Source organism: Vespa crabro, chromosome 24 (assembly GCF_910589235.1).
Source record: "Vespa crabro chromosome 24, iyVesCrab1.2, whole genome shotgun sequence".
NCBI classification, from domain to species: Eukaryota; Metazoa; Arthropoda; class Insecta; order Hymenoptera; family Vespidae; genus Vespa; species Vespa crabro.
The window spans coordinates 181,285-193,900 of NC_060978.1; the positions used below are offsets into that span (position 1 = coordinate 181,285).

The 12,616-nt window shown below is 25.3% G+C and overlaps 5 protein-coding genes across 7 annotated transcripts; 2 read left to right on the plus strand and 3 right to left on the minus strand.

Annotated features, from left to right (window-relative positions):
• Position 1: 1 nt before the first annotated feature.
• LOC124432158 (ribosomal RNA-processing protein 7 homolog A) lies at positions 2-1,415 on the minus strand. Its single transcript, XM_046980800.1, has 4 exons — positions 1,075-1,415; positions 620-952; positions 224-523; positions 2-151 (listed from the first exon to the last, which is right to left on the minus strand). The coding sequence occupies exons 1-4, from the start codon at positions 1,115-1,117 to the stop codon at positions 66-68; spliced, it is 762 nt and encodes a 253-aa protein (XP_046836756.1). The 5' UTR covers positions 1,118-1,415; the 3' UTR covers positions 2-65.
• A 223-nt stretch (positions 1,416-1,638) lies between these two features.
• LOC124432157 (syntaxin-12) lies at positions 1,639-4,476 on the plus strand. Of its 2 annotated transcripts, none has more exons than XM_046980799.1 (6): positions 1,639-1,791; positions 2,533-2,650; positions 2,723-2,792; positions 2,866-3,031; positions 3,196-3,408; positions 3,563-4,476. In XM_046980799.1, the coding sequence occupies exons 2-6, from the start codon at positions 2,542-2,544 to the stop codon at positions 3,809-3,811; spliced, it is 807 nt and encodes a 268-aa protein (XP_046836755.1). In that variant the 5' UTR covers positions 1,639-1,791; positions 2,533-2,541; the 3' UTR covers positions 3,812-4,476. The 2 variants fall into 2 exon arrangements, with proteins under 2 accessions (XP_046836755.1, XP_046836753.1); XM_046980797.1 differs by lacking the exon at positions 1,639-1,791 and adding an exon at positions 1,916-2,332.
• A 482-nt stretch (positions 4,477-4,958) lies between these two features.
• Positions 4,959-6,460, plus strand: LOC124432220 (uncharacterized protein CG1161). Its single transcript, XM_046980940.1, has 5 exons — positions 4,959-5,189; positions 5,398-5,516; positions 5,715-5,829; positions 5,965-6,105; positions 6,225-6,460. Exons 1-5 carry the CDS (start codon positions 5,130-5,132, stop codon positions 6,372-6,374), a joined length of 585 nt encoding a protein of 194 aa, XP_046836896.1. The 5' UTR covers positions 4,959-5,129; the 3' UTR covers positions 6,375-6,460.
• Positions 6,461-6,597: 137 nt separating this feature from the next.
• On the minus strand, positions 6,598-8,318 carry LOC124432219 (ADP,ATP carrier protein-like). The gene is made up of 4 exons (XM_046980939.1): positions 7,992-8,318; positions 7,631-7,889; positions 7,326-7,557; positions 6,598-7,174 (listed from the first exon to the last, which is right to left on the minus strand). The coding sequence occupies exons 1-4, from the start codon at positions 8,143-8,145 to the stop codon at positions 6,905-6,907; spliced, it is 915 nt and encodes a 304-aa protein (XP_046836895.1). The 5' UTR covers positions 8,146-8,318; the 3' UTR covers positions 6,598-6,904.
• A 127-nt stretch (positions 8,319-8,445) lies between these two features.
• LOC124432218 (flotillin-1) lies at positions 8,446-12,604 on the minus strand. Of its 2 annotated transcripts, XM_046980937.1 has the most exons (11): positions 12,397-12,604; positions 12,000-12,075; positions 11,727-11,817; positions 11,301-11,444; positions 11,093-11,212; positions 10,832-10,840; positions 10,305-10,520; positions 10,013-10,200; positions 9,731-9,941; positions 9,486-9,650; positions 8,446-9,397 (listed from the first exon to the last, which is right to left on the minus strand). In XM_046980937.1, exons 1-11 carry the CDS (start codon positions 12,446-12,448, stop codon positions 9,380-9,382), a joined length of 1,290 nt encoding a protein of 429 aa, XP_046836893.1. In that variant the 5' UTR covers positions 12,449-12,604; the 3' UTR covers positions 8,446-9,379. The 2 variants fall into 2 exon arrangements, with proteins under 2 accessions (XP_046836893.1, XP_046836894.1); XM_046980938.1 differs by lacking the exon at positions 10,832-10,840 and having other exon boundaries at positions 12,397-12,600.
• Positions 12,605-12,616: the final 12 nt, after the last annotated feature.

Below are 12,616 nucleotides of genomic sequence, written 5' to 3' on the forward strand. Positions count from 1 at the left end.
ACTTAATTATAAACAGTATATATATATATATATATATATATATATATATATATATATATATTAATTCAAAATGGCTTAAAAGTTCGTTTCTTTTTAAGTTCCTGTAATCTTTTCTTGTCTAATTCAAATTTCTTTCGTAATTCTGCCAAATCTGGAATAAAATTTTAATAAAAATATAATTATTACATAAGATAAACAAAATAAAAACAAAAAAAATACATACGTTGTTTTTTCGATTCACGAATTTGAAATGTATAAAAATTAAGCAATTGTTTCTTCTGATTCTTTTGTTCTTCTTTATTTTGTATCTTGTTTATAGTAGATTCCTTTCTACTAGGTGCAAATTGACCTCTTTTCTTCCTGCTTGTAATTGTCACCCATCCATCTTCTTCCATATCTTTTTCAGCTTTCTGTTTTGCAATACGATCTGCAATTTGCTGATCATACGTAGACATATATTTATTTATTTCTTTTTTTATGTCATCTTCTGATCGTATAGAATCATTGTATTCATTACACCATTCTATAAAAACAAATGTTTGATTGAAGTAAATATCTAAATGTATAAATATAAATTTAATATGATAGGATAAATATATAGAAACAAAATTGAACATACTTGCTAAACCTGTTAAATATGTTTCTTCTTCTGTGTTTAAACATATCACATAATCGTTTGATAATTTCAATGCTTTTTCTAAACTAGATTCATTATTAAATACTATATAAGCTGTTCTAAATCCAACTAGTGTTGTAAATACAACGGATGTTACTTCACCGCAAATTCTTGTAAATGCATTCTTTAATGAGTCTGTCGTAGCATAAGGTGGTACATTTAAAACAAATAAAGTTCTACCTCTTGGATAATCGGGTTCTTGTTTTTTTATCCAATGCTTTTTGAAAAACAATTGATGTCTATCTAAATTCTTTTCATTGAAATGAATCCATAATGCTAAGAAAACAATAAATTTATATATAAATTTCTATTTAAATTAAAATTTAAGTTCTTATTTAAATACATTCATATACATATATATCATATATATTTATCTATATTTTAATAATTATACTTACATTTGAAACCCTTGAGGTTATTTTTGTCAATTTCAGTCATCATATATGTGGTATACTTTCTTATAATATTTCTAAAATATAACCTATTATTCAATCACGTTTCTTGCATTACAATGTAAACACTATTTGTCACTCGATAAATTTATACGTATGCGCGTAGTAATAATATTTTTATAAATTTTTTTTACTTTAAGAGATAGTTAAAAATCAAGTAGTATTAAAATTATTTTTATAAAATTCAACCTTATTGATCTTGACTAGATAATTTATCATATTAAATTCAATTCATGCTAAAAAAAGTAGCACATGATTCTAAAACTAATTTAAAGGTAAACATGAACAGATATATATGTATATACATATATTAAATATTTTCAAATATATAACTATATATACATACAAAAATAAATTTAATCAACTAAAAATAATTAATTTGAAGGCAATATTATGTATTATTATGGTTGAAACTCGTTGTTAACTTTGCATAGATAGCGCTGAAGTATCTCACGATCAGTCCAAATTGTTCACTATCGATAATTCAGTTTTATGATAACATTTCGTCGGTAAAATTAATCTTAAAGCGAAAAGTATATAATCTGCCAAAGTTGTTATATTCACGTGTGGAAAATTTTACTTCTCTTTAAAATTTCTAATAAAACTGCTAAAGACAAAGGACACGAGTAACAGTGAATTTTCATACAACCGTAATTATTAACGGTATGTCAATAAATCAACGATGATTCATATTTTTTTATTAAATATTATTGTTTTACTTTTAGATATTTATTTTTGATAAGTATTGAAAAAGAAATTAACTTTAAATTTGCTTATTTATATGTTGTGAAGGACGTGAGGTAATATTTATTCAAGATTTGTGATAGGCTTTTATCGATTCGCGAGAAGTTTTAGAGCTTCCTATTAGTGAACTTGGAAAAATGACATAAAGGTCCGTGAAAACAGCATATTTGATTCGATTAACATCCTTCATACTTATGAGATGGATACTTGTGAGTCACTGCATATGGCATACAGTGTCGACCTACTAATTTGTTGACAGGAGAAGTATGATTAACGGGCGGTGGTACCTTTTGTCATTTTTCTAGCCCGACTATCACCTTATTGTTGATTCGTACAATTTTTAATCAAATTTACAAATCTTGATTTTGTTTACACAGAACAATCTTCGTTCGTTTTTAATTGTTTTAAAATAAAACGGAATAGAATAAAACATACAATATAACAGTAATTTTTATTTCACGTAAGTTAAATTTTATGTAAACAGATTTCCTTGACAATTTTTATAATATTTATAGAAAATTATAGAAAAACATGATATATATTCAATATAATTATTTAATATCCAAGATATAAAAGTTGAATACGTAATCACTGTTGAAGTAAGATACATTTGACATTTCATACAAGTCTATATAATTTTATCTTGATTTTATTATAAAGCAAGTCAAAATGGATATTGGATTTTCCTCTTATCATAACGGTGGACCTGCAAGAGAACAAGACTTTAGCAGGTTGTCTCAGACTATAGGTACCTCTATATTGAAGATATCACAAAATGGTAAGTTATTAAAATATTTTAATAAAAATATCTCCTACATACAATAATATAATTATATATCTTTGATTGTAGTATCTTCAATGCAAAAAATGGTTAATCAATTGGGTAGTTCTACAGATTCCCAAGAACTTAGAAACAAATTGTATGTTAAAAATTTATATGAAATTAACATTTAGTCTTTAATTTTATCTCATTATATCAAATATTTTTTCTAGGCATCAGATACAACATTATACACAACAACTTGCGAAAGATACTAGTGGTCATTTACGTGATTTAGCTAATAACTCTGGCTCTACCAGCCCGGGAGAACAAAGGCAACGTAAAATGCAACGTGAGCGACTTCAGGATGAATTTACCACAGCATTAAATTCTTTCCAGGTAATAATTCAAACGTGTGTGTTGTATGTGTGGTGTGATTCTATGGATATGTGTGTGTTGTATGTGTGCGTGAGTCTATGCATATGTGTGTCTGTATATATATGTATATATATATAATATTCTTTTAATCGTGTATATTTTATATTAACAAATATACTTTTCAGGCTGTGCAAAGACTTGCTGCCACAAAAGAAAAAGAAATGGTCAGAAAAGCTAAAGCTAATGCAGGTATTGCTCCATTTGGAGAAAAAAAACAAGAAACTTTAATCGAATTGCAAGACAGCAGAACACAAAAACAAATACAGCAGCAACAATTGAAAGAAGAACAAAATTTACGAATGTTAGAAGAACAAGAAGCAAGTATAAGACAATTAGAGGTAAGAATATATTTAAATACTCATTGCAAGATTATTGACTATATATAAAAAGATTATAATAATCATTATATTTATTATTATTATTATTAAATAAGAGATATAATTAAAATATCAGTATTTTTAAGTATCAATACAAGATAATTGTTTTTTGCAGAGTAATATCAGCGATATTAATCAAATTTTTAAAGATCTTGGTGCTCTAGTATATGATCAAGGAGAAGTTATTGATTCTATAGAAGCTTCAGTGGAAAGAACAGAAGTATCAGTCAATGAAGCATCTTCGCATGTAAGGCAAGCTAGTGTTTATCAAACTAAGTTGCGTAAGAAAAAATGTATTCTTGTTTTAATTGGAGTAATTGTATTGTCTATTTTGATTGGAATTATAGTTTGGCGAAGTTCTTAAATTTGTTAATTAATGAATTTTAATTTAATATTAGTAATGCGACGATGAGTAGGCGTCCTGTAATTATAAATTACGACATTGAAAATGTTGTTAGAATATCTTACAGAAGTTACACTTTAATATCTCTAAACAAAGTGAAGTGCTCTTCTGAAGAAAAAATATATAAGTAAATTATATTTTAATTTTATTTGTAATAATAATTGGCATCATATATAATTTATGTATAAGATTAATGACGTGTCTATGACTGTCCAATACATTTGTATCTTTCATTACTTAATATATTGTATTATTATAGATACACTATACATACATATGTGTGTATATAAAATAATATATATTAAGTATATATTCATAATAATCATTTGTATAATTTTAATGATATATACTTAAAAATATATGAGCTTGTTACAAAATAATCACACAAAGCATTATTAGATATGTTTATATATAATGATCAAATGAATTTGTATAGATTGCTTATTATTATATTGCACTATGTGCATGAACTCAGAATCTATTCATTCCTGACAAGGCACGAAAGTAAGTTCTTCACAGAATATCATATGATGTACGATGTTAGTATTATAAGTTAATGTATTATATTATTATAAGAATGTTGATCTATTTTAATCAAAATGTAATAAACATTATAATGATCTTAATAATTTCTATAATATAAAAAATATATGCACATCCTTTTATAAATTTATGTTTTATAATTTATGTATTTATTGAAATAATTCTCGAAAGAGATACTAGATAGTAATAAATACTAGAAGTTGACAAGAGTGTAAGTATACTTTCTATAAAGTTATTCTTCATGTTTAAATTTATAGTTAACTTTCAATAATAATAAAATTTCCTTCAGAATCAAACTCGTATTATTAATTTTATTACGATATGATATATGAAAATATTATGGTTTTATTGTTCACATGATTAAAAAAAGAAAAGAAAAGAAAAAAGCTTATTTAACGAAAATATTAATTTTATTTAAAATTCAAATAGTCATTAAATTTTAATTCGTCCAAAATATATCTGAATTAATCAATAAATTTATATAAATATTGCTATTGGAGATATATACATATTTAAAAGTTTGTATGTTGGCAAAGGAATTTACGTTTCTTTATTTGACAGCACTGATCAACGTTTGACAATAAGAGTAAACTCTAAGAGATTGGTTTAAGGGCGATTTACTATTGATTGTTCATTCATTTTATTTAAAAGTTGAAATAATATAATATTCTTAAAAAAAAAATATTCACAAATAGTCGTGTGTGTGCGTGTGCTCGATGAGCGTCCACACTGTATAATGTGGAAATACACTTTAATTCCAGTTACGATTATTTTAGTGTGTCTGTCAAAATGTGAGGTTAGAATTATATATAAGCAGAAATAATATGTGAAAAATTCATAGTTCTTATATAAAAACAAGAGTTTTAATATTTTTTAATGGGTGTTGTCTAATTTTATAACATTTAAATATGGATTATGAACATTATGAATGTATAATAGATTAATTATACGTAGCATATTAAAATTAAACAAAAACATTTGATTAATTAAGTATACAATTACAGGCACAGTATGATGATAAAAGATGCAAATGTATTTGCCCAAGTCTTTCTTCTGTGATAAATACCACACAACCTTCATTAGACCGATTAATTTTTATCATTAATGTCCCACCATCACAATGGTAATATTGTTTTCATGATAAATTATAGATCGTAATTCAATGTTAATTTACTTTACAATAATTGATTTATACATAACCTATATACTTTGTAATTAAAATTATAAATCTATAGATATTACTTTTCATGTTCATTAAAGTTGTGAAAAGTAACAATCGTAATCTTTGCGACGATTCATGTGTATATTTTATAATTTCCAGTAAATGTGAAGATGTTGTTTTACCAAAATTAGGAGATCAAATAAAGACTAAGGAAGAAATTTTTTGTCCTAGATGCGACTGCAAATATGAAAATAGAAATACAACTATTATTAAAGTATGATCTTTTAACGCATTCTTATAAATAGTTATTTTTTTACTTTAAACACATCATTATAAAAGTCATTTATATATTTTATATCTAAGATTTCATTCAGAACTTTCTTAAAAAGATATATATTTTACATTACAGATTGTTGTTATAATTGTTATTTGGGTTATATCATTGTTAGTAATTTATATGTTATTCTTAATTTGCTTGGATCCATTATTGAATAAAAGAATTCATAAAAATACAACTAATATTGGCTATCATGAACATAATAATGAAGAGGTAAAATCTTTATATGATATTTTTAACCATTTATTTTACATTTGATTTAATTAAGTTACAAATACACAAAATAATACATAAAATATAAAGGTGAAAATGTCTCTACAATTTTATAATAGGATGATGCATCAGTAGCACCTGGATCTTCTCATCCGATGGGAGAAAGGGGAAATGTTCTAAATCGTGTAGGGCATCAACAAGATAAATGGAAGAGACAAGTTCGAGAACAGCGACGTAATATTTATGACCGACATACTATGCTTAATTGAAATGTACAGTTGATTATGACAAAATTACTGAATATCATGAATAATGTATTACACATCTCCAAATATAAATATGATAAATAAGAAAATCTTTACAATCTACAGATTTTTAATGCAGCAAATATATAAAAGTATATCAAAGTTTGCTTAGCGCTGCTATTATTTTAAATATATTATAAAGATTATTATAAGTATGATATTCTTCTAATATTTTTATTTATTCATCTTCCAATTGAACAAAGATAATATGTAATATAATATATATGATTCATTGTTAAACCAAAATTCAAGTCATTATAAAAACATAACAAGCTTCCAAAAATTTTATTTTATTTTTATTTTTAAAATGAAAGAAGATGGATATCAATGTAGAAAGTTATCTATAAATATCTTAAGAAATAAACCAAAATAAATCATAAGATATGTATTAATGATTTAAATGGTTTATAAATATATTTCAAAATATATTTCATGTAAAAAACAATATAACACATAATATTTTTATTGAATTTATAAATATACAAAATAAATTGCTATGTTGAATCTTTAAATATTATATTTGAAATTTTATTTTTAATAGGAGCATACATTGTTAAAACAAGAGCAGCACCTGTCCCTCGAAGAATATTTGAAAATGCTCCCTTGAAGAAAGCTGATGGTCCTTCATTAATTAATATTTTCTTCCAACAATCCAAAGTATTCTTATACATCACTTCTTCTTTACTGAGTCCTGATTGCATCATCATTCTTCTTCTGACTGTATCTAAAGGGTATGATAAAAGTCCTGACAAAGCTGTTACAGTCTGAAAAATCATTAAGAATTATATGAATAAGAATAGTATGATATATATATATATATCATATATTATCATATATTATATATATTATCTTTCTAATTTTTTAATCACGGCTTATAAAATAAATTATCTTTTTTAAGACGATATATGAACTTACTTCAGCAATCATGAAGTTAACATATATTGGAGTAGCTTTTGGATCTTTAAAAAAAATTTGAGCTGTATCATAAAGTCCAAAATACGCTGCACGATACATAATAATTCCTTGGACACTCACACTGAATCCTCTATATAAACCAAACAAGCCATCCGATTTAAAAATTTTTAATAAACAATCTTTCATTCCAGTAAATTCTCTTTGAGCACCTTTCCCAACATCTGCAGCTAATCTATTGTATAATTGTAAATAATAATATCCATTTCTACTAAGTTCAATATATGGTTATATCTTATTTATTATACCTAGTACGAGCAAAATCAAGTGGATATACAAATAACAATGATGTTGCACCAGCAGCACCACCAGAAGCTAAATTTCCCAGAAAAGTTCTCCAAAATGCTTCTTTTGGAACACCTCCGAGAAATAAAGCTTTATATTTGTCTTTAAAGGCAAAATTTAAAGCTTGAGTTGGAAAATATCGTATAACATTTGCTAGATTACCTCTCCACAAACTAAGAATACCAGTTTCTTTTGGTACACGTATAAACACATCTAGCATTCCTAAAATAATTATGAAATTCGTTATAACGATAAATTAATTTGCAAAAGTATTCCTTACTTATAGTAATTATTTATAATTGAAATTTAATAAAATATTAACACCTTTATATCGTTTATCAGCTGGTATTTGTTTTGATGTATGTTGCACTTGAAGTATTAATTTCACACGTTCTATAGGTGCTACTGAAGTTTTTGCAACTGCTGCAGATATACCACCTGCCAAAAAATCTAGTAAAAAAGATTTATATGCTTCCATGTGGTATATTCTAAAAGAAAATAAACCTTATTGATATAGTATAATTATCGAAGAATGATATTTATAAGTTATACTATAAAATTGTTATAGATATAATACTATTGTAGTATACTGATTGTAATGGAGATAGTTCAATTGGGACATACTTGAAATTTATCAATGAAATTTCTCAAATAATCATTACTATGAGTACGCGTAATATATTAATATATTTAAATAAATTTTATAAATTGCAATGTTCATCAAGCTGGAGTCTTTTGTTTATAAGATCAATAAAATATAAAATAAATCAAAACAATGTTAAACAATAAGTAAAGTTTAATATTATTTCGTTTTCATCAAATTTATTTAATAATTTACAATTTTTTTTTACGATTATACAAATCTAACGATTAAAACTTTTTATGATGTGGTCACATTACGATTTATGCACATTAATATTACGGAAAAATATATTAATTTATAGAATTATATAATTGAATCTACATATTTAGGATACTAGATTGGTTAAGTAACATCAATTATTCTATAAGATGTAAACGCATCGTAAAATTATTTTCGTTTTAGAGTAAATACATGGAACATGTACTGGATATATGCAATGTAAGGGTATGATGTTCTATACTCCTACAACAAGAATATTAGTCGGCACATAGTGGTATAAACTCATCTATACGTAAATAAGCATTATAATTAATGGAGATTCCAAAGATAATTTTTCTTTTAATTATCACTCAACTAAAACTAACATCTATAAAATCAATATTAAATATCAAAAATAATCAATATTAAAACAAAACACAAATGCACAAAACAGAATATATTAAAATGATCATTTTCTAATATAACTTATCGCATGACTTTTCAAGAAAGTAAAATATTGTGCGCTAATTATTATGGAATATACGTAGATTAAATATTTGGTATATTAATTTGATCATATGGAATGAAAATTGTAATTAAAATTCGATATGTCAATTTTTCCTTTTGTTACTTTACATATTAAAATGTAAAAAATTGACAAAATTGTTGGAAAGTGTCAATAATAATCATTGGTAACAAATATTTAAATCTTTAAATAATAAAAATTTAAAGATTCAAACGTGCTTATAACTTCTCTTATATAAGAAATAAATAGATAAACGAAGTAATTATATATACTTCTTATTTATAATTATATAAGAAAGTAATTCTTGGCACATTACTCTCAAACGTTGTCAATTATTTCATCTATTTATGCTGCGTGTATTGACTGAAAAATAAAAGTTATAAATTTTTAATATGTAGATATATAAAATATCATTTAATATTAAAACTATATATTGTATTTAGGATAATACCTTTGTAATATCAACACTTGTTATATCCTTGACAAGAGTGGGAAGTTGTGAAATGATGTTAAATATTTCCAATGTTAATTTTTCTACACCAATCGTTTCACTAGCATTAGATACCATCGTTATCTTCTTTGTTTGGGAAAGAGGAGCAGCTACTTCAGCAGCAACCTAATAAAAGTGCAAGTATATTAATACATATTATTTAACAAATAATAAGTAATAGTTTATAGAATGGAAGAAACAAATACTTTTGGAAGTGTGTCCAACATCATGTCTATCATAGCTGCACTCTTATATTCATTCCATGCTGCAGCCTTCTTTGCCATTTGTTCTGCCTCTGCTTTAGCCTTTGCCTCAATAGCAAAAGCTTCTGCTTCTCCACGAATTTTAATGGCTTCCGCCTCTGCTTCAGCTTCCATCATAAGACGCAATTTGTTTGCTTCTGCCATTTTTTCCAATCTGCAAAAATATTCTTAATAATAGTACATAGAAGCGTCAAATATAGTACGTTTTACTTTATATAAATTTACCTGTATTTTTCAGCATCAGCTGGACGTCTTACAGTAGCATCTAATTCCCTTTCACGTCTCAACATTTCCTGTTCCTGTACTGCTATTTCTTGTCCACGTTCTACTACTTTCACTTGCATTTGTTCTTCCATAATTCTTTGTTTTGTTTTAGCTGCTTGCAATTCAAATGCCATTTCAGCTTCAGCTTTCTAAATAACAATCAGTAATTTAATTATTAATAATAATGGTTGATATTAATTAAAATTTATTAGAAGTTTAAGATATTTTAATAAAAGGTAAGATATAATTTTACCTTTGTTTGTACTTCAACATCATATGCAGCTTTTTTCAGTTCAAAATCTCGTTGTGCCTTAGCAATTTCTGTGTCATTTAAAAAACGAGCAGCCATACGCTGTTCCTCAGCAATTGCTTCTCTGATTTGCGCATCTCTGCGAGCTTCTGCTTCACCAATTCTCGCATCTCGTTTTACTTCTGCTGTTCTTGCCATACCAAGAGCCTTTAAGTATCCCTATAAATAATTAAATCGCCTTTAGTAATATATCAGAAGATGTTTTACATTTACAATAAAAGGCAGATATAACGATATTAGCTTGGCTCCGATTAAGCCCCAATAAAATAAATGCATACGTTAATTACAAGAGTTTAATCACAAAATAAGTTTCAGCATATGTGCACAGAATAGTTGTGCATAATTAAAGCAAGCATTCTAAATATACCATAGATTGCATTTTTTTGATGTTTTAATATTTTGTGCTATTATCAGATGATATAGCCAAGTGCTTGTATTACAGATAGCAGATAAAACAAAATTGAACATACCTTTGCCCCCTGCAAGTAGCAAAACAAAAATTTATTCAATATTTGCAACATATGACGAAGTACTACATAACTCTTATTTATAGCACCACTAACAGATTGTATAAATATTTTTAAGGGGGACTTTCTTTTGTTCTTTTAGCATTGCGAAAAATTTAAATTTATACTGTTGTTATGATTAAAGTCTTTAATTTTATTAATTTTTTTAATTGTTTGTTAAATTTTTACACCCATTCGATATGTTACAATTACAGACAAACTTACTTCTTCATCTCGAATATCCTTTAATGTATATGATACAACTGTAATGCCCATGTTAACTAGATCACTGCTTGCAACTTCGAATACTTCTTTACTAAATTTTTTTCGATCCTTATAAATTTCCTAAAAATAATACAATATATATATATTTAAATTTGTTTTTTATTCATTTCTATAATATAATATTTAAGATTTAATTAATTTCACATACTTCTACAGTCATACTGCCCATTATTGCACGTTGATGACCTTCTAAAGTAACTAATGCTATATTATGAATTTCTTCTTCAGTTTTACCAAGAAATTGTTCACATGCGGTAGATAACATTTCTTCATTTTGTCCTTGTATTTTTACCTATTACATTAATAATACTTTATATATTTCATTAATACATAAACAAAAAAATAATACCAATTAACAGTAATACACTTGTTCTTTTAAATAATTTTTAAATAAATTATTTAATGAGTTTATCAATTGATTAAACCAAAAAAAAAAATGATATACAGAATATAATAAAGAATGCTAAAAATTGACTAGGACTTAATAAAATTTTTAAATAATTATTCATGATTATTGTAAACAAATTAACCCATGAATCTTTACTGTTAAATTGAATTGTTTATATATAAATACCTGTGCAATTCCTGTGACAGATATTGGTACACCTTGTGACGTATAGACGGTAGGACTTTCAACTTGTAAAGTCATTGTATTTAAAGATATTCTGTAAAAATAATATTAGAAAAATTTCATAACTATGTATTTTGAATTGTAATTTAAAACAAATAAATATTATTTAACTTGTTTATAAGTAACATGTCCCCTAATTCATATTCAATTATTTAAATATAAAGGAAATGGTGTATAACTTTCAAATTTTTAAATAATATAAAGTTAAATACATACTTTTGAACTTGCTGCACAAGAGGCCATACAAATACCCTGCCACCGGGAACTAAAAGTGGTTTGCTGTAGCAGCATCCTTAAGATGAATAAATTAAATTATACATTTATCTGGATTTATACAACTTGACAATTAAAGAACATATATTATAACAAACATTGTTATATCATATTTCAATAAATTAAAAAATACAATTTAAAAGCATCTGATGATAAATTATTTATTAAATACAATTTAGTTTTTTCTTTTGTTTTTTGTTCAAAATTCTATTTATTTAATTTGATCAATCGTTTCATAAGGACAAATACATTTTCAATCCTTCGAAAGCAAATTATTGACGAGACTCATAATTATGAAAATTCATTTCAATGACATAAATTAATTTTTTTGTATGATTACCTGAAACAACTAAAGCTTCATTTGGTCCACAAGTAACAAATCCATAACTCATGTTTGACACTGTAACGATAAGTTACTGTAACTTTAAAAATAATTAAATGAATGTAATGGATATCATATATTGATGATTATACGCTCTTTTAGCTAATATCCAGAATGGATGACGTCATACATGAAAATTGAAGTTTTACAGGACTTAGCCGAATAGGGATCAACGCTA